The sequence below is a fragment of the Procambarus clarkii genome, chromosome 17 (genome assembly GCF_040958095.1).
Source record: "Procambarus clarkii isolate CNS0578487 chromosome 17, FALCON_Pclarkii_2.0, whole genome shotgun sequence".
NCBI classification, from domain to species: Eukaryota; Metazoa; Arthropoda; class Malacostraca; order Decapoda; family Cambaridae; genus Procambarus; species Procambarus clarkii.
Window position 1 is genome coordinate 38,045,948 of NC_091166.1, and position 23,123 is coordinate 38,069,070.

The 23,123-nt window shown below is 38.1% G+C and overlaps 1 protein-coding gene across 1 annotated transcript in view; it reads right to left on the bottom strand.

The window, feature by feature from the left end:
* LOC138365658 (uncharacterized) overlaps positions 1 to 23,123 on the bottom strand; it is a 125,328-nt gene that overhangs the window by 13,846 nt on the left and 88,359 nt on the right. The window contains exon 2 of the mRNA XM_069326144.1: positions 19,948 to 20,062. Coding sequence (XP_069182245.1) covers positions 19,948 to 20,062 — 115 coding nt within the window. The remainder of the gene's footprint in view (positions 1 to 19,947; positions 20,063 to 23,123) is intronic.

A 23,123-nucleotide genomic window follows, 5' to 3' on the forward strand; every position in this document is an offset into this window, starting at 1 on the left:
ATTTAATTCAATTTACTGTATATATTTACTGTGTTGAAAAGCAGAAGCAAAGTTGTTAATGTTCAAGAACGTTCAACGACCCTGAATTAAGTAAGTGAACCACTCTACTTAATTATTGTTCTGTCTTTGGAAGACACTGAACGAAGGAGCACAAACGGAAGTGTTGATGTGAACACGTGTTGATGTGAACACGTGTTGATGTGAACACGTGTTGATGTGAACACGTGTTGATGTGAACACGTGCTGATGTGAACACGTGCTGATGTGAACACGTGCTGATGTGAGCACGTGCTGATGAGAACACACATTGACATAAACACAAGTGATCGTATATAGTCAGGTCCTGGTATACTCAGGTGTTAGTATACTCAGGTGTTGGTATACACTAAGGTGCTGGTATTCTAAGGTGTTGGTATACACTGAGGTGCTGGAATATACACAAGTTCTTTCATTAACCCATGTTCTCGTACACACACAATTGCTGCAGAAATACCAGAACAAAAACATATGAAAAACATGTAAAAAAAAATGCTTCTGTTCAAGTGTTGGAACAAACGCAAGTGTTCTCTTAAATAAAACCCCTGGAACAAACACAGTTCACAAACACTGAGGTAAACACAAGCACAAGTACCCTATGTATTTAGTAGCTTTTTGGTGATAAACATTTGATATATATATATATATATATATATATATATATATATATATATATATATATATATATATATATATATATATATATAGCCTCAATATGTAGGTTATTGCAATATTCTGCAATTTTCAGGTATAGGTTCCACGGTAGGCCTACATTTGCATCGCTGAGTACCATTATTTATCATCGTCATAACTGCCAGTATCAATAATTTTTTCACGGTAAAGATATTGGAAATGTTTAACTGTTAAAAACATTTTGGTAATAATTTCATGTTATCTATTCATCTTCAAGGAGAAACAGCTTTTAATCATCGAGAGTTTCTCCATATGATTTATTTCTTATTGGTGTGGTAATCTATTTGCTCTTTTCAAATAGTTTCTCTAGTATGTCTTTTTTTTTAATTGGGAATCAAAGTTGTATAGCGTATACCTGGCGGAGTCTGATCAATACGTTATGAAAAACCAGTTCGGTCTCTAGTGATATATAACCAAACTTTCTAGATATAAAATTCATTATTATGTTGATCATTTTGCTTTCAGCCTGAAATTCACACCACTAATGACGATCACTCTAAGATAATTTTCTTCATTAGCAAGTACCCTTATTAGACACTGCTGTAACCACAGTGAATTTACATTACTCACTGTGGTATACAGCAATGTAAACTCACCTACAATAAAATTAAACTGCTACATCTGGCCAATATACAACCCTATCTACGTTACTCAGGATTCACATCTTCCATCAGTGGTCACATTATCTCTGCATATCATCTGCAGACAATGCATCTTGACATACAGCAGAAATCTACATCAGGATTTTGAATGTTGGTGATGTTTATGTCTTTACTGATAAGACTCGCATTATCTTTCCTCCGGTTTGTGCACCCAATCCTGACCACTGTAACCATACACACACATTCTGCTATCAGCTGCCTTTTTTCACATTCATTCGTGTGTCGCTGATGGCGATAATGTTTAGGCTATCTGCAACCACACATGCTGCTATCTCATCTGGTATATACATAATATTCCTGGTAATTCCATACATACTACACCAATGAACAAATCCACAAGGACCGTGACGAGGATTCGAACCTACGTCAGAGAGGATTTCAGACGCTGCTTTAATCATTTGGCCTTAATCATTTGATCATAATCGCTGTCTTAAATGATTTCTTCACTTGATGCATCACGCTAATATGATTTCTGTGTGTAATACTATACCAATGTTCCTGGTATATACAAAATATACCATGAAGCCAACTGTTTTGGCTATAGCAGCAGACTTCGTCTTATACCTTAATATATTATATTAAGTATATAATATATATATACTTATATTTCTTATACAAAGAAATAATATTTCTTATTTCTTATATAAGAAATATCTTGTACTATATTTTATAGTATATAAAAGGTATATACTTATACCTTTTATATAAAAAAGGGGGGTTAGAGAGAGGGAGGGAGGGAGGAAGAGAAAGAGAGGGAGAGAGAGAGAGAGAGAGGGGAAAGAGAGAGGGAGGGGGTAAAAGGGGTAATGTCCCTATCAACCTCTGTTGCCCGTGAGCAGGAGGGAAACAGTGATGGAGAGTTCAACGCTTGAGGGAGATCGGGATGATGGAGCGAGATGGATGATCTCGAGTGATGCCCGGAAGGTAATGATGATGGCCGCTGAGGCTGGCGGGGGGCGGGGGGGGGGGGTTTCCTCATCTTGATGGGGCTGAGGAGAAATGAGGGGTGAGGAGACGGGGAGAAGAGAGAACGTGACAACTGAAGTAGGGAGAGAGAGAGAGAGAGAGAGAGAGAGAGAGAGAGAGAGAGAGAGAGAGAGAGAGAGAGAGAGAGAGAGAGAGAGAGAGAGAGAGAGAGATAAGACAAGACAATTGCAACTAACAAGACTGAAAATAATTTGTATTAATATTTGTTTTATTATAAGAAAATACCAGTTATGAATTCACAATGCATTAAAACTGATTGAATCGTCATTGGTAGGGTCCGGACACCTCTTGAACGAGCTCAGCTTTTACTGATCTTGCCCTGGAGGCATCCCCACAATCGTTGCCTAACTGCAGAGTACTTACTTACTATGAAAGTATAAGTGCCCAACCAGTTCTCTCCTGCCCGGGGGATCGAACACCGGGGTCCTCAGTAAGACTGCACTTGTGTGGCTGACGTCAGCAAATGAAACCGCTGGATCTCTCCTTTCGACAGAAACTCGAGTCGAATCCCCGTACGCAGGACTGACAGCACGTCCTCATAAACAAAGCCCCAAAGTCCATTCCATGCACCCGCCAAACCCCCAATGTTTATGAATGAAAAACTGATTACACACGACTCACAACTGATGACGTCCGAACACTACCGGAACAACTGCTTAGCTGACGACTTTTGTTCGAACCACAGTGTTCGAACCACAGTGTTCGAACCACAGTGTTCGAACCACAGTGTTCGAACCACAGTGTTCGAACAAAAGTCGTCAGTTCGTTGAAAGGCATTCGTTCGTTCGTTGAAGCATTTACAGCGTTTTGCTCAACGCTGTAAATGCTTCACCCACGTACAAGAAATAATCGCCAACCTAACCTAAACACCTAATCTAACCTAACCTAACCTAACCTAACCTAACCTAACCTAACCTAACCTAACCTAACCAATGCCTAAATATGCAACATGCTCTATCATCAGCGGTGAGTGAGAGGTGGAGCGACTCGTCTCAAACTATCACCCAACTTACAGCACCAGCCGACAGTTGCCTCATGCAACTGCGTGATATAACAGCTCTTTTGTTTGACTCGTCTGTGCCATTTACAAATTTACAGACGATTACAAAAAAAGTACGGCGGAAAATATATTTAAAAGAAAACAGAAAAATCGTTTCAGAACAATCTAGATAGGAATTTAAAACATACGAATGATTATCAGAAACAATTTTAATGATAAAAATGTTAGAATTTTGAAACTAGCGAATGATAATAGTTACCAAATGTCAGCTGGACAAAGCTGGGATAAATTGGGATAAATTGGGATATCTGATTGCTAAAAATATCTGTAATTGACGATTATAGTAAAACTATTGAGGCAAAATTATCCTCCAGTTACAGCACTGGGAGATATGTCCAGAACCATTGCCAATTAGACTCGGCTCGTTTCGTTTTATCTCGTCCTTGTTAGGTGCCATTTACATTATGTAGTTACGCTTGGGTCATCGTACGATACAATGGACATAAATTCACTTGAACGAAACACAGAGAATGATAACAAGGGGTTTCTCCTCAGTTTTAGTATAGTCATGTGAAGAGACACAGAGATTGAGAAAGCTAATGAACAAATCCACAAGGGCCGTGATGAGGGTTCGAACCTACGTCCGAGAGGATCCCAGACACGCCTTAATCAACTGTGTCACGACATGGTAAAGAGAATTGCAACCGGGAGCCCAACTGACCTCACACAGATCCTGCAGTCTCTCCGAGACACAAACCAGGGTTTTACACAATACACCCGTGCACCTGGGCTCTGTCAACAAGCGGTTCTACCTCTTCGCCCTTACTTTATTACACATGAACAAATGAATGTTCATTTGATGCATCACGCTATTGTGATTTCTGTGTGTACGAGAGATAACTTTACATTCTCTAGAGAGACGATGAGTATGGGTGAGATGACTCATGTATACAAATGGGTGAAAAGGCTTAGCTCACAGTAACAAACTTATCGTGAATAACTGTACTCATTTACGGGTTCACCATAGCCTGTAAAATTATAATTTCCTACTTGAATCTTTTAGTTCTGAGCAGCTAAATCAAAAACAACAGCAGCAGCAGCTGCTTAACACAGATGCTAACAGAGATATGTTAAATATATATAAAGAAAAATCACATTTTAAACAATTGATTTGACCGAGGAAACACCAAAGAAAATATTGTTTTGCAATAACTATTGTTGATTTATGGAACAAATTAAGGCGCACAGCGATAGTCGTGGGATCGCTGTATTGTTTCAAGAGATTAGACGTATATATATATATGAGATTAGTTATTAACAGTAGCTCCATTTCATAGGGTACATTCCCCTTCAGTAGGAGAAATATTCTTCGGGCTGAAGTAATATCCCTTTAGCTGGCGGAATATCCCTCTTGCTGGGGAAATATCCCTGGGACTGGGGAAATAACCCTGGCTGATATCCTTTCTATTTTCTCAGAAGTAGGAACAATAGTCAAGAATAAGAGATAATGCCGATAAAAATGGAATTACAGATACCAATAAAAGATAGACATGAACCCTCAAAGATTACTCTCCGTGATCCCAGTTGAGATAACGAGACCAGAGAGCCGCTAAACCCGGGGTCAGAGAGTGTGTGTATGTAGCAGACATTCTCAGACTCCCTCGGGAACAACTAATGCTGTGACTTGGCGCAGCTTCAGCCTTACCGAGACAAAAATAAAGTTTTATCTGAGAGTAAGGAAAGGAAATGACTGGGGTTACATCTCGGCCCCAGACTGCTTTACTGCCGGCGACAAAAATAGTGAAGCAGGGGGTATCTATATCTACTCCTGGTGAATCCTTGCAGCTAACTTTATATGGCGAAACGATATTATGGATGAACAAATCCAATAGGAGCCTTGATAAGTTTATATATCATTGATTTGTTCATTTTGATATCATTGATTTGTTCATTTTGATATTGATTTGTTCATTTTGATATCATTGATTTGTTCATTTTGATATCATTGATTTGTTCATTTTGATATCATTGATTTGTTCATTTTGATATCATTGATTTGTTCATTTTGATATCATTGATTTGTTCATTTTGATATCATTGATTTGTTCATTTTGATATCATTGATTTGTTCATTTTGATATCATTGATTTGTTCATTTTGATATCATTGATTTGTTCATTTTGATATCATTGATTTGTTCATTTTGATATCATTGATTTGTTCATTTTGATATCATTGATTTGTTCATTGATATATCACGTTGCTTTCTCTGTGTATGATAATATGGATGTGAAAATTTATTATAGTGATGGGTAACAAAGTTGATATTAACCAAAACTAACATAAATAACGATCATGAATGATACAATTATAAATAATAATGATGAAAATAATGACACATAACACAAATTCTCAAAAATATAGGAAATGACGACATTTTAGTCCGTCCTGAACGATTATCATCTTGATAATGCACAATAAATAAGTTATTCCAGAAAATGGCTTCGCAATTTTAGAGGTCAGGGAACCCATTAGGATTATTGATGTCCCACTTAAGAGAAATATTGACCTTCCCCAGATTGCAACCCATAAAAGTTACCCCCCCCCCCCCCACTTCCAGGTAGCTATTTTATTGCTAGGTGAACAGAAATATAAGGTAAACGGACTCTTGTCTCGTTTCATAAATTCATCCACCGGTAATAGGGTACCCGGATGTTAATCGCTGCTGAGGTTAATGCTTACCATGAGCTTTGGGAAGATAAAGCTCTCAGCCTGTTAACAGGAGTCAGAAATGTATCCAGTTTTGTACTTTACTAGATAAGAGTAACTTTGTTAAACAAAATTAGAAGATTTACTCTAGGTGGCGTATTACTTAAATACTGGTCTTTATGAAAGTCTTTAAAATTTACAAATTATATTTAATGAGAGGTACTAACCACTAATTATGAAACTGCTATGTTCTTATTTAGTGCCTTTAAGCAATATTCAAGACAGGGTCCAACATGAAGAATCAAACTCTATGCACCTGACTGCCACACATACAAACTATCCAAGACACAAGACATACAGCTGGTCTGTCAACAAATTTACAGAATTCACAAAAATCTATTCACCACATGTAATGATCTAATTCCCCCAAGGAAATAGTTACTAATTACTAGTAACAAATTAACACTGTAAATTAGCTAGTAATTCCTTCAGTGAATTAGTTGCTGAACAAGACGTGCCACATGTGGTTATAAAACAGATTCTCATTCTACACGAACAAAAATAATTTCGAAGCCCATATAATCCCAAATACACCAAATTATAGACCCTGTTATAGGAAACAGGTTCACGACCAAAATAATAATTTTGAAATCTGGCAAATGTATCGCTAATAATATAAAGTGGTGCTCAATAAATATCAGGTCATACCAACATTGCTGCAGATAAGTGTTCAGCAAAATTTGTATTTTAACTTATACCACTACACATAAGGGGCATAACTGGCCGACCCCTCACAGTGTTCAAGAGAGAACTGGATAAGCACCTCCAAAGGATACCTGATCAACCAGGCTGTGACTCGTACGTCAGGCTGCGAGCAGCCGCGTCCAACAGCCTGGTTGATCAGTCCGGCAACCAGGAGGCCTGGTCGACGACCGGGCCGCGGGGACGCTAAGCCCCGGAAGCACCTCAAGGTAACCTCAAGGTAACTGCAACCTAATCGTTACAAAAATAATAATAATTTGAAGACTAATATAAAATATAAATTATATCATTAATAATAATATTAATAACTCCAATAATTATACTGTAATCAAATTAAAATCAATAATAATAAAAATATTTGTGATAATAATAACTATAATAATAATAGCAATAAAACAGAAAAAAATCACATTAATGTGATGTATATCAACGAGAAGATCAATTAGAGCAATTGGGTGACTCGAACCGGCGATCAAGAAAGTCTCAACCGCATTCGGTTAACATTCAGTTACCAATCAGGCCCGCAATTACTGCTGGGTGAACGGGGGCAAACAATTATGGATCGGTTCCTAGTCAATCCTCCCTGTGGGAGACCCAATCTCAGACCAAATCCCTCTGGTGTATCCTGACGATTGATCGATCAATTTTTCACGAGACATTAATGAGAACGGTAATTCCATCAATTTAACTGCAAATGATTATATATTGATGAAAGCGTTGGAAAGTTACCGTTGCCTAAGAAAGCAAATGACGCTATATATCACAAATCAACAAATATACCAAGGGAACATATTGCAAAAGATGAATAATTGGGCGTGCAACTCACTGATGATTGTACTTGCATTAATGTAAAGATTTATTAAAACACACCACCAGCTTAATCGATCTTGCAGTATTTGCCACTCTTTTTAGCGGGGCAAGGGGGAGTAAGTACTCCATGATCTTGAAGGGCTTACCTTGAAGCTTGAAGGGCTTGAAGGGATCTAGGCTTACCTAGAAGGGCTTGAAGGGCTTGAAGGGATCTAGGCTTACCTAGAATTATTTGGCAAAATAAGGCCACGAGGTGAGGACTCGAAACGAGGATTAACCCAAGACAGTCCGCCCCACCCAGTGGCTGGGCTGGCCGGACTAAGCTTTTGTCCTAGTCCGCTTACACTCCCCAACACCCAGGAGGTATTGCTGGTCAGTGAATTTACCCACAAAATGTATAAACTTTGCAACATTAGATCCTCGTTCATCAATATCATCAAGCAAGAGCTGTCATGTGTGACTATACCAAATAAATGCTCCCTTTCTTTGACTATACCAATGGCGTTCAATCCCCGACTGACCAAGTGGTTGGGCACCATTCTTCCCTTTCCTGTCCCATCCCAAATCTTTATTCTGATCCATTCCAAGTGCTATATAGTCTTATTGGCTTGGCGCTTGCCTCCTGATAGTTCCTTCCTTCCTTGACTATACCAAATAAATGCTCCCTTTCCTTGAGCAGAACAATTTCGACAAATATTTTAGACAAAATAGGTAATATTATGTGACCTGTCTTGGCATTAGGTTACTAACTAAAACTTATAGCCACTCCAACAGTTCGAGCACCTTGTTAGTGCTCGAACTAAATAGCCATATCACTTAACAGATATCCAGTAATTCTGTGAGTACCCGCTTTGCTTCAGATAACTACAGTAAAAATGCAGTTCTTACTGTCGGTAATCAAGTAACCATCAAATGTGCCCGCTCCCTAAACAAAAATAAAGGTAATTATTAATAATAATAACAAAATAAACTAGAGCTGTGATGAGGATTCGAACCTATGCACTGGGTGTTCCCAGATGCACGCTCTAGTCAACTACGCCACGACATGGTAACAGAATTGCAACCTGGGGTACTACAGTACCCACTAGGATTCCCGAGGCTTCCATTGAAGCCGAACCAGGGGGCTTCACACAATTCCCCCCATGCATTCTGGCTCTGCTGTCCAGTAGCTCTACCTCTGACGACCGTCTTTCAATACACAAAGAAATCATTTATCATTCTCTGTGTATTGAAAGGACGGGTCTCAGAGGTAGAATTACTGGACGAGGGAGCCAGAGTACATGGCCGGAATTGTGTGAAACCCCCGGTTGGCCTTTAGTGGAAGCCTCAGGCATCCTCGAGGGTGCAGTAGTAACCCAGGTTGCAATTATTTTACCATGTCGCTGCGTAGTCGACTAGAGCATTCATCTGGGAATACCCAACACATAGGTTCGAATCCTTTTCATAGCTCCTGTGGATTTCCACATTGATATGTCACGACAATGTGATTTTTCTCTGTATTAATAATAATAATAATACCTTTATCAGGAAACTAGAAAAATACAAAATGTTGCAGCCACTTCAGGTCTCAGAAGTTATATTGACCCCCCCCCCCTTCCCTCCCTCACCTCGAGTGAATCATTCATACCTGAAGGCAAGCGGTTTACTAATGTCTGAGCAATATATTCCAGTACACTATACCCAAGTTATGGGTTCCACTTCCTTTACACCCCCCATAAAAAATATACGTGAAGGAACACAATTTTTATTAGCTATAAAAAAAGGAGGAAATTCTGGTGCGTGTGCGGGCAGGGACCCTTAATATAAGCAGCCATCGAATGTGTCGTATATTTCTGAGTGTGTATTTTTAGTCATGCGATGGAGGAGGGGTCTTTGTGTTTGTAAATAGTAGCCGTGCTTAAATTTGTATATAGACCCTCACAAGTAGTTTATACAAGTAGTATATACACACAACAATGCACAAATCTGTTTGACAATTATTAATGTTTCCCGTTGGTGTGTTGTATTTCATTTCACTCGTAATAGTTATGCATATGTTAATGCCACGCATTTTGTAATCATGTACAATAAAGTTTACAATCAAATAGGGGCGGTAGGAGAAGCAACTACTCAAGAAATCAGGGAATAAAAGCATGTATATTTAAAATGTAAATAATCACTCTAAAATCTTATAACCTGCTGGCCAAGTCACGTGTATTTAACATCACTGTTCTTAGGTCTTTTTATAGCTAATTTATACTGCAATATATACTGCAGATTATACCAATTTATACTGTAGTTTATACCAATTTACACTGCAGTGTATACCTGGTAAACTGCAATTCAAAAGTGAACGCGATCCGTATAGCATTTCCTCGGTGCACACAAGAACTTTGCGTTCATCACCATAGTGAGAACGCAAATTAAACAGGCTATAACCTGTTCAGGTCAAGATATAGAACCGGGCTCCTTAGAATATTGAAAACTGTGGTCTCCATTCGAGTAGACCTATTCTGTTATGAAACTGAGGTCATTATGAGGAGAAAGGGCTAAGCTAGTATGACTATAGCACGAGGAAGGGCTATGAGGAAAAGGAACTGGGATAGAACTGAGGGAAGAAGTAGTACCCAACCATTTGAACCATCGGAGAGCGAACGCAGACTTGCAGGAAGCGAGACCTCCGGAATAGTCCAAGAAGTTGGAGAATTTATTATGAAATTCACGTAACGTCTGTGACAAAAGATGTATTATATAACTTCATGACTTGGCTTGATGATGTAGTTGGAAATGCTGCTGCTGCTGGGGTTTTAGTGGACAATGAACATGAATTTGAAGATCCCAATATGTTCACTGTTCTTAAGTCCTGCTAAAAATTGCTTCTCAGTTCTGAAAGTCAACGTAAAGGGGATATCTGAACAGCAAAACTGTTAGCTGTGGCCCACGTGAAGGTCCTTGTGTTGAGGGTCACCTGAAGGATATATAGAGAGAAACGTCTTCACCAGGAAATGAACGGAACAATTCCCTGAACTTAATGTAACTTTTGGATAACAAATTACCATCATTCCCAGCCATGCTTAGGGAGGTCAGTTACACTAAAGATATATAGTTCTGAAATCATTATCATATATGCCACTTTTGCAGCTCTTACTTTGTAAGTCAATCAGGGTCTTTTATTCAGGGTCACTATTATCAGAGTCAATCAGGTTGACTTACTTTGTAAGTCAATAATATTAGTTCGCTAGTTTTCCGTATTTATCTACTTATACACGCACTTATCGGAGTATATTAATTGTCAAATGTGTATAAAACAACAGAATATTTTATCACCGTCATTTTGAACGGTGCTTCGTCAATCATTGTGTAACCATTCAACCTGTCAAACAAATTTGTTATGGTGTCACTTCACTACCGTGAAATGTCAAATAACATGATAGAGCATCATAACCTGCGAAGCATCATGTGTTTCTCTGGACACATCATCGAAATATTATGTGGAAATGTTGACTGTTGAACCGGCTGTTGATTCTGATATCACCGACACCTGAAGACTGTCTCCCTGCTTCGTTCCTCTTGCTCTAACACACACACACACACACACACACACACAAAAACACACACACACACACACACACACACACACACACACACACACATACATATATATATATATATATATATATATGGGAATATTGTTTAGAACTAGCTAAGGTGAATACGCAGTCTTGAATGCAGAATATGCAGAAATAAGGTGACTACGCAGACTAAAGAAAATATGCACTCTGGGGTGTGAAATAAAACATTTGGGGATCACCTTTGTCAGATGTTTAGTGAAGCGTCGCAAAGGTGGGGTAGATATACAAACCTGCTACACACCTGATGTCATCATGCCAGCCACGGGTCAAGGGGCATTAACCTGTGGCTTTAAATGAGGAGCTGTCACACTACCAACTATGACTTGAGATCTGCGCTACGCTTATAAGGCAAAATAAAAATTAAACTTTTTATAAAAACGTAGGGTCATTAAACTTGGAGATTATTTTCTGTGCACGATCCAGCGAATGTTAAACTGTGTTAAATTGATGTATGCATTCAAATACAAGAGCAATGTGCGTCCTTTATTAAGTTGGTGGTAAACGGTGTTTCTTGCCTCGATAACAGTCAGCAATCATGCCATTGTATGCATCTTGCTGCTTGTATTTGGCTGAAGTCAAGCAATCATCCCATTAAGATAAGGGGCAATAGTTGTTAAGGTAAGCACAAAGTTTGCCTCAGACAAACTGTTATATAAGGGGAGCTTAATTTTGGTGAGTGCTCAGTCTGGAATGATTGTTGACTCGGAACAATCATTATAACCAGGTTATGTGAGTTCAGAAATGTTGCGAGATTATGGGTTGTGTCTACAAGACAACTCAATTCGTATTGTACTGGAAATGACAGCTTTAAATTAGCTTTTTATTCGTATCCTAAAAGCTGTTCTCTTTGAACAACAACATTATAAATTATGCAGTAAATAATTGTCATAGTTACCCATTGGTGTCTTTCATGATTCAGTACCATTCCTACATGTCTTAATTGTGTTTGTGAAATTCGTGAACTCAGTGTCGTATATTTTTATCCTTTCCGTGACATGACGCTCCACGAGTGGTCTATTATTGCAATAAGAAATTAGAGGAGTGGAGCAAATGTGCACGAATGATAGGTATTACAGTACCATTGATGATTCCTCTGTTGAACAGATTCAGTGGACAGTGAGTACGTTCGCTCCACCTATCACCTGAATGGACCACACTGTGGACCACACGAGGTGTAGAGGAATTACATGACAATAGTAAACTGCTATGAAAAATGACGTAACGAAAATTCAAATTAAAGATGAAGAGTCACAATAAAGTGGCAGAAAAATGTTGACCAAACCAAACAGTAGAAATTAAAGAGACGACGACATTTCGGTCCGTCCTGGACCATTATCAAGTCGACCATCACAATCGACTTGATAATGGTCCAGGACGGACCGAAATGTGGTCATCTCTTCAATTTCTAGTGTGTGGTTTGGTCAACATAAATTAAAGATCTGAATGAAAGTGAGTGAACTGATGGAATCAACACAACAGTACCTGTCCAGCTTATACAAAATTGCTTCAGGAATACTTTTTCTAAGGATATGAATGAAAGGTATATATATATATATATATATATATATATATATATATATATATATATATATATATATATATATATATATATATATATATATATATATATATATATATATAATATACCCTCTACCATGCGTGACCAGAAAGCTTGGACATAGGACCTCACAGTGTACACAGGTGGATAAAGAAGGGAGGAAGGTGTGTGTTACAGAGATGGTGTACCTGTAGATAAAGGAACTGTACCTCTGTCTTCTGCAACGGTAGACAGAGGTACGGTCAGAATGAAGACCTCAGAGTGCCAGGATGATGCCAGCTCAGTCCAAAAGAGATCTGTATTGGTGACAGCACTGTTCCAAATCTATGTGAACGACATACAAGAAGGAAAATATGTTTCTCTTAACGTTCGCATTATGATGGAGGTGTAAATAGGGAAGGAAAATTATGAGAAATTACAGGATGACACGACGAAACGAAAAGAATGATACAGCAAGCGGAAACTAGTTTCACTCAAGCACGTGTAGAGTAACGAAGCTGGTTGCTCGAACAAGAGGCCAGACACAAAGTATTAAAGTGAAAAATACATGCTGGTTGACATTGAATGACTTCGTTGAATACCAAACACGAGAATGTTCAGAGGTATGCCACCAGACTAGTAACAGAAATGAGAGGCAGAAGTAATTAGGAGAGACTAAAGAAGTTAAGCTGGAAGTAAGCATAAGTAGGGATGACATGATCACTACATTCAAAATTCTCGTGGGAATTCAAATGGACAAACACGGACAGACTATTTAGCATAGGTAGCACACAAACCAGAGAACATATTTACAATTTAAGCACCAAAATGGAAGTGTGTCAATATAAATATGTTTTCTTCAGTGTCAGAATAGTCAACAAATAGCATATGTTCAGACATTAAGTTATAGGTAAACCACATTTTTGGTTTGAAATATATATATGGCAGAGCCCAAAACACAACTGAAGCCATGAGGTAAGTACAAGTAACAATCAACCACGAAGAAGAACCCACAGCGTGCTTACCAGCACAAAATCAATTCCTTGGAAGTATAAAAATGTTGTCTATGCTCTTCCATATCCACTTGGAGACTGTCAGCCCCAATAAACAAGATGACACTCTGGCACAAGTGACAAGTCTCTCTTAAAGATCCTGTAATTTCTACGCACAACTAGATAATCACCTGATTAATGCTGCTCATCAATACAATATCATCAACCAATATAGAAACAAGTAATAGGCATAGCAGAAGCACCTCACATAAAACACATCATATTAGCCGCCAGCATATTGCTTGATATATCCTTCCTTCATAATGAATGAAATTATTGTTCATGACCTTTCCACCGTCCTAGTCGACCAATGAGAATTGAGAACAGATTTTAATTTCCTCTTGAAAGGGTATTCACCTTTCCTCATATTGCATCTGGCAGGGGATATATATTGCAATTTTGCAATTATGTATTCACTTTCCCCCTTGTTTCTGACCATACTAAATTGCACTTAGCAAGATGCATCTGGACCATTATTGGTGTAAAATGAACTTAGGAGACTTTTAATCTTCTTCGAATGTGAATGACTTTACATATAGAAGGTTTTGTTAGTTTTATTGATCTGTTTGTCATATTCAACACACACACACACACACACACACACACACACACACACACACACACACACACACACACACACTATAAAAAATATATTTCGTTATAGAACAATGTCAAAAATATAGATAGTGAGATACAAATAAATAAATAAATATATATATATATATATATATATATATATATATATATATATATATATATATATATATATATATATATATATATATATATAAAATACCGTAGCGAGTCCTACCAACGAGCTGTAGTTAACAACTGCTACTTTTAGGGCACAACACAAATATACGTCCATGCATATACATATATTTACCTATTTATATATATTGAATAAAGCCACCCTGGAAAACGGTGGAATTACTGGCGAAATTAATGCATGAATATATGCATATACAATACCCAATAGTTTTTAAGCCAACTTTTGTACTGCAAAAATAATATCAGCTCCGAGTAAAGGTTTATTGTTTTGATATTAATTCAGTTTTCTGTAAATTTTTCATTGGTATAATTTGCTCATTTACCAAAGCAAAGGTATTTGCATTACCTGTGGAAAATTCCAGCTCAGCATAATTCCTGAGCGCTAAAATTCCGAAGCACTCAGCTTGATTTATAATTATTTAAGCTAGAGGCTCGGTCTTTATAGTTTTTTAAGCTGATTTGTGGCCTGGAACGGAATAATTCTGTGTCACGGCATTGTGTTCGTTAATTATCAGTTTGTGTTTATAACAAGTTTATCGTTATTTTGTGTAGTATTTTTTAGTTCACTTTACAGTCCCGCACTTTTGCAATCTCAAAGTTACGTGACTCAAAGCCACATTTTTAGTTTAATTTACGTAAGTACGCGATTTACAGCCGTATTGATAGCACTGCTTACCAATTCAATTGTTCAAACCGATTGATCACGAGTAAAGGATACAAAAAAAGAATTGCGAGATGGAAAAATATGCATTATTCTACCGAAAAGTGTGCAAATATAATGGCAAACGTTGCCACACAGCTGAAATATTAAATATTTGCAGCCGGGGGCCCCATTTATTGCGCCAAGCACGCGGTTAACATTTAATATCTGCGGTTGGGGCCCTCTTTTATTGTCCCTAACATCCTGTAATCACTATGGGAACCCAGCCCACAGGTGACTAGGAAAATTTTTAAACCCAAACTTTCAAATTGGATTCCATGCAATTGATTACATTACGAGTAGATAAATATATTGTGTGTGACCTTATTACATTATGGGCCGGATGGTCGTTCAAATTTGGGAATATTATTAATGCTGAATTGCACAGAGCAATAATGGGCAATAGGCGTAATAAGTACGTTTTTGGAAACATTTACTACAATGCTGCTGTTCTTTAATGACGGTAAAGAAAAGACACAATATGTGTGTGTGTATTAACAACCTAATTTTCAAATGTAACCTAGACCCTTTTCTCAAAGTGTAGAGTAACTTGAGAAAGAATGCATATTAAATCAGAAAATTTGGGTTTTAATAAACATATTTGGGGGTCTTTCCTTCATCTTAAAATAAGTTTATTCTTTACCAAATTAACTGCGTAGTTTCAGCTACAACACACAGCTAAGGCACCAATAGCGTCCAACTGCAATGATGATTTAAATTGTACTCGATCTTCACTACACTCGATCTTCACTACACTCGGTCTTCACTACACTCGATCTTCACTACACACGATCTTCACTGAACACGATCTCCACTACTCGCGATCTTCACTACACTCGATCTTCACTACACACGATCTTCACTGAATACGATCTCCACTACTCGCGATCTTCACTACACACGATTTTCACTACACACGATTTTCACTACATACAAATTAGTTACAGTGGTTGCAAAAAATTCATTGTATAAATGGAATATGTAATTAGGAACACAAGAGTTCGATCAATGATTCTAACACGAATCTTATATATATATATATATATATATATATATATATATATATATATATATATATATATATATATATATATATATATATATATATATAGATAGATAGATAGATAGATAGATATATATATATATATATATATATATATATATATATATATATATATATATATATGTATATATATATATATAGATATATATAATTCACTTGGGAAAGGAAGTTTAAAAATTGACTCACCCAAGGATCATGTTACACATTGAATGGTCCCTGCTACTGAAGGCACTAAAGGCATCGTTTCACTAGAGTACTTTTTTAGCATTGTTGTTAACCGGAGCCCAACCAGGGTTTTACAGTCCACCCGACAACACTCTTGCCTTACGGTAATAGTGTTCACTCTCTTACGCCCCAGTCAGATCACGATGATATCACAAAGGTATGTTATTTACGATAACATGAATGTCCTGAAATCATCTAACAAAATTACATATTTCATGTTTTACAATGAATTTTTTGTAACCATTGCGAATAAATCATGTAATAATTTTTTTCAATTCACAAGCAAAAAATAGAATAAATCGGGTAATAAATTTGGTTTGTAATTAAACGGAAATAGAGTATGGATCGGAGCGGCTGGAATAGCATCGAATTTATATGACAGGTTGAGTAGTCTCCTAGCAATTATTCTCTCGTAATCTTAGTTTATTTCCATATTTTAACCATGTATAAGAGACTCTTGTCTCAGTTTATTCGGTGAATGTTGCCTTTATTTTATCGCAGGAAACATGCCGAAGAGTGTAAGGCATCGTCACCTGGCACGTATAGTATAGATGGTGTATGTGTGTGTGCGTATAGATTGTATAGTATAGATCGTAAACCGGTTGTACAGTAGACTGTATGCTATGCCACTGTGTATTCACCTAGTTGTATTCACCTGGTTGTGCTTGCGGGGGTTGAACTCTGCCCTTTCGGCCCGCTTCTCAACTGTTAATCAATCAACTTTTTTTCTCCTACACACACACACATACACACACACACACACACACACACACACACACACACACACACACACACACACACACACACACACACACACACACACACACACATACACACACCACTGGGATGTTAGAGTATCAACATGAGTATTAATGACACCTCGACAGGGAAAAATTACTGACCGAGCAACCAACTTGTAGAATCATCGTCCTCACCAGAACAGACGATGGGTCACAACAATGTGTCTGAAGATATGATGACCACACCAAACCAGAAGATGAGGAGACGACGACGTTTCGGTCCGTCCTGGACCATTATCAAGTCTTACGTGAGTTTCGACGACCGAAACGTCGCCGTTTCTTCATCTTCTGGTGTGTGTGGCATACTTATCAGTGCCTCAAGTCCTGAGTGTGATCGAGCACCTGACAACGACGTGGACAAAGACACTGTAAACCACATTTCTCTCGATATATAGTTTCGTCAGGAAAGAAATCATTAACACAATGAAAGTGCAATAACGTGATACACTGTTTATTGAGAAAATCCTTGTAGTAGGATGTTGGGAGGGCGGGAGCGCCTGCGATGACCTAGGATAAACTTGTTCAATCCTGCCTCGTTCCTCCAAGTACTTTCTAAACTTTAAATAATTCTGAATAATTCTAGTGTTTTAGCTCCATCATCAATTAGGTTTAAAGCGATAAATCTTTCTTAATATCATGTTTTTTTTCCTCAACACGTTATCTAATTAACAACTCTCTGCCTGCACACAAATGTTGACTCAGGTCGTTACTTATTCTGATACTCTCCAAAATTATGCAAAGCTGGTTAGAGGTTGTGTAGATTATTTATGTATAACAGGATCCTTGGTTGATTTACAAGTTCCAGTTCTTATGGGGAGCTGTTGGCAGAGGAGTAATTGTGACAAACTGGCAATCGCTTGGTAACGGGTTCGAGCCTATATATTATATTTTTTTCTGGCGTCTCTCAGGCGAAAAAAAGAGTTATTTTTCCATGTTATCACAAATCACTTAAAAAAAATCCTACAATAATATTATTGTTTTATATAGGTGATATATGCATTAGCCTTTCACCTTTTTGGACAAATATTTTCTATTCGAATTTTGACAGCATTTACTGATATATTTACCTCATAAGAATGACCAGAGTATTGTTAACAAATGAGAGCAAATAATATGATTTCGCTAACATATTTACTTGGGCAATAACCAAGTATTTCGTTGTTAAGAAAGACAAAGGAGAAATATGAATGAACAAGAAAAATGAGGACTAATTTCCAATAAGTAATCCTAGTTAAATTCATGATTGTTTGGCTGGGTTGAGCGAAATGCTGGGCTCTACATAATGGAAAACCATATGACTAACCTCGAGGAGTATATGGCTGGAGAAATTGAGTCAAATTACTGCAGGGGTCAACAGAAGCACACAAGGGATGACGTTCAAACAACGGGTTTATCATGCAGAAATATATTCATCCTGTGTAATAGGGGATTAACCCATACGCTAAAAAAAACCCGCCGCATATATCAATGAGAGGGAACTCCGAAACAGGTTTTTATAGAACTCTTTAATAAAGCCTAAGATGGTAAGTTATCTACACCAGTTTTCCGCCAAGCAAAATTGCTTTCTGCCTCACTTCAGAGAACCGTAATATAATATCGAGGAAGCTATTTGGAGGGAAGAGTGGAGTGGGGTGCGGCCGCGAGGGCTGACATCGCTTTATCTCCAGCTCATATTTACCAAGTCCTCTCACACACTTATTACCCACTGAGAAATGATGTTAGTTCCTTCGTGGTGGTTTTAATCTTGCCTTAAAATTGGACGCTTGATGCAGTTATAGGTAAGAATATATATACATTATATATATATATATATATATATATATATATATATATATATATATATATATATATATATATATATATATATATATATATAATTGTGTGTGTGTGTCTAACACACACACACACATATATATAGTGGTGTGCCACAGTGTCGTGGTACTGGGGGTGAAGGTGTGTGTTTGGAGTGGTTTGGTAGCAGTGTAGGCGGAAGGGTACCGTTGGGATAATAGAGGCTGAATAACCGTGCAATAGTACCAGGGGTACGGGTGGTTTTAAGGGCAATGACGAAAATATGGTTGCAAAATTGAGGCCTTAGAGAGGAGTGAAGTGTGTTAAAACTCCTCCGGCAAGAATCACATGTTGAAGCAGCGATTCAAATCCAGTTGCATCAAATTTACGAGGAATACCAACTACAAGGAAGGAAGCCACCAATTGTAATTTTAAAATATAAATAATATTGAATATAGAATATCACGCAAATTACATAACATATGAATGAAGGTGACTGCAGAAGACCTATTGGCCCATACGAGGCAGCTCCTATTTATATCCACCAATCTCATTTATATATATATGTCTAACCTACGCTTGAAACCATCAAGGGATCCTATTTCTGTTATACATAACAGAACTATAGTATTATGTATAATTATACTACCGTATAGTACGTAAATTATAGAAATAGATTCTGAGATCCACTTCTCCCTTTCGTGTGTGTGTGTACACGACATGAAAGGTGATAGTTACCTGCTGTTTTCTGGATCCCTGGGAGGGGCTGGGACACGGTGTGGAGCAGGAGGCAGGACAGCGTCCCAACTACCACCACCAGGTGACTCTGCTCGCGCCCACGGCTCCCCATCATCTGAAAAATATCAAAACATAATATATATCTTCCTCTTGCCTTCATGTGTTAAGTGTAGAGATGTGTGTGTGTGTGTGTGTGTGTGTGTGTGTGTGTGTGATGGACGCAGGGGGGCTAACTATATACTAAAAGAGAACTACCTACTCTCAGCAGTAGGACGAAAATGGTGTGATTGAGGGACAATCAAGACGAAAGAGGATATGACTGATGAGCTCAAGATAGAGGGTAACTTTAATATGAGAGGTATAGACATGTTTGAATATAATTAGAGAGATACAACTGGACTTCGGCTTCATGATGACATCTGCAGAAGACGCAAAGCTCATGAGATGGATTCATACAAATATTGATCGTTACAGAGGGAGTTAAGCGTTGCTCTTAAGCCCCATTTCCAGATTCAAGAAGCAGTTACGCAAGCACTTACGAAGCAGTACATCTTTTCTCACTCTTTTGCGGCTTTGTTTACAATTATTAAACTGTTCATGAGCTCCGAAGCACCAGGAGGCTGTTTATAATAATAACAACAGTTGATTGAGAACTTTTCACGCTTGTAAACTGTTTAATAAATGTAACCAAAGCCGTCAAAGATTGAGGAAAGATGTACACGTTCGTAAGTACTTGCGTAACTGTTTCGTGAATCTAGTCCCAGGTTCCTAAGGCCTGACGTACAGGCTCTGTGGTAGTGCTGGAATTCGATGATGATGATGATGCACTGAAGAAATTGTATAAAAAGCCCAATAAGACCGTTAACTCAGCAAATAGTGAACGAGAAGAATGCTGCACAAGGAGAATCACTTCCTGGTGTCAAGGAACGAGTTGAAGTTGAAATAACATAAATCTTGTCACCTGAGGCCTACATAAAATGAACAGAAATGAAGCTGGTTTGAGAATTGTTATGAACTGGGAAACCTCGTTTCTTATAGCATATAATAATTTTTAAAATGTTTGAAGAAAAGCTAAAAAAAAACTCAGCCTTACAAAACTGTAAGCATGAAGAGCCAAGTCAGAGACATGGTCGGCACATGTAAAATACTTACAGACCTAAGAAAGTGGGCAGACAACATAGTTTCGAACCCTGTCTTCTCAATGAAAACAATGGTCTCACAAGCGGGAACATTATTTTAGACCGACAAGTATAACGCTAACGCAACTTTACTAGATGATATAAAGCCAGAGGGTCTTCAGTGTGTTCAGCATATGCCTCCAGGGCACAGAGGTCACCAGGGTACAGCAGAGAGGGACCTAGCAATGCTTGTATCAAAATATCTTATATTTTAAGTCTCGAGTTTGTACTTTTCTCACATGTTCCCCGTGTCTACGGACGGCTCTATGAAGCTACTGGCTGTCCGTGGTGTACATAGCGTGACACAAGCGTTACCATTATGTAAATATCGGCAACTAAAAATAGTAGTAGAACTTAAATGGCAGTCAACTCAAAAAAAATGGTTTATGTCATGCAATAAACCATTTCGTACACAGGAAAAAGGTCTTTTATCGCTACCATTCTGATGTACAGCGCAAGTGTGGTAACTCTCACCCATAAACATACGTGTAAAAGCACTGAATATTTTGTACAGTAAACGTCGAGGAGAGTGGCAGCAATGTTTACAAAATGGTAAATGTATAAGTATTTACGGCTTGTTCGGGGGGAGGGGGGGTCAAAGTTCAACCAAACATGCAGGGAGAGAGGATAGTGCTGGTAGACGGCTGGTCGCACAGCTGTCTACCAGCCGCACACAAATGTACTAGCTTACCTGACCAGCCATTGACAGAAGGAAAAAAGACAAGCGCTTTACGTCCAGAGTGAAAGCATCGAGAGTGTATAAAAGCACACAATCACCACTTTGCTGCGCCTGCCTGCCCTTTCGCTTTCCACTAAACATACTTGCACACTTAAGCTTTTTACTGGCATTTTAGCCGCATTCTAGAGAGCAAATAAACTGCAATGGTGCTTTTACAACAGAAAATTCGACGTTCACTCTGCGACAGAATGTCGAAAATCACTATTGACCAAACTGGAGTGTACTTTCCAGGCTTTCAGACCCTCCAAAAAGTTGCGAGAAAATAGTAGAAGGTAATTACTAAGATATGAATGTAGTCGCTGCGATATTAGTCTCACGGTCAAGCCTTGTAGTATCTCAAAAAATTACTTTTAATAGCAAATTCGAGTATTGTGAACAAAACGAAGTTGCAGTATCACTCAAATTTAAATACTGAGTTAATAATTGCACTTTCCAAGATCTACCAAATAATCAAAGTTGGTTGATTCTTTCGTTGGCCAACCAAAGACTCTCGCGCGTTTTAATAGACAGGCTTCGCAAAGACTGTAACCAATTCTATATAATTAAAATGAAATTCATAAATGGTAAGCCCTAAATACATATATTTGTCTTTTGATCGATCCAAATACAAAATATTTGTGTTTTCTTTGACAAATTCTTCAGCTTAGGTCAACGTGGAGGGTCTTACAGTCTTCATCTGTTACAACTTTTCTCGTTAATTCTGCAAATCATCTGCAAACGTCGACATATAGGACTCGACTTCTTTACGTTGAAATGAGAAATGGTATGGGTTTCAGCACCGATCCTTGAGGTGATTGATGAAGATTAAGCCACCCAAGAGGTGGCACGGGCATGAATAACCCGTAAGAACCTTGAGATTGATTGATTGATGATTGATAAAGATTAAGCCACCCAAAAGGTGGCACAGGCATGAATAGCCCGTAAGTGGTGGCCCTTTTGAGCCATTACCAGTATCAAGAGCTGATACTGGAGATCTGTGGAGGTGCGACTGCACCCTGCGTGACGGGAGATGTCTCCCGGAACCTTGAGGTACTCTCCATGTTACTATATGCCAGTCCGGCTTCTTGCCCCTCACTTACTCTTTAATTTCTGATTGTTACGAAATTCCCTACCCACTGTCAGGGCTTTTTCGTTTAATCTTTCATGTATTTGAAGTTTGTGTAGTAATCTCTAGTGAGGGACTGTATCAAAGGCTTTTTGGCAGTCCAGAAATACAACCATTGCTCTGCCTTATTTTCTTTACTTTATCATAGACCTCC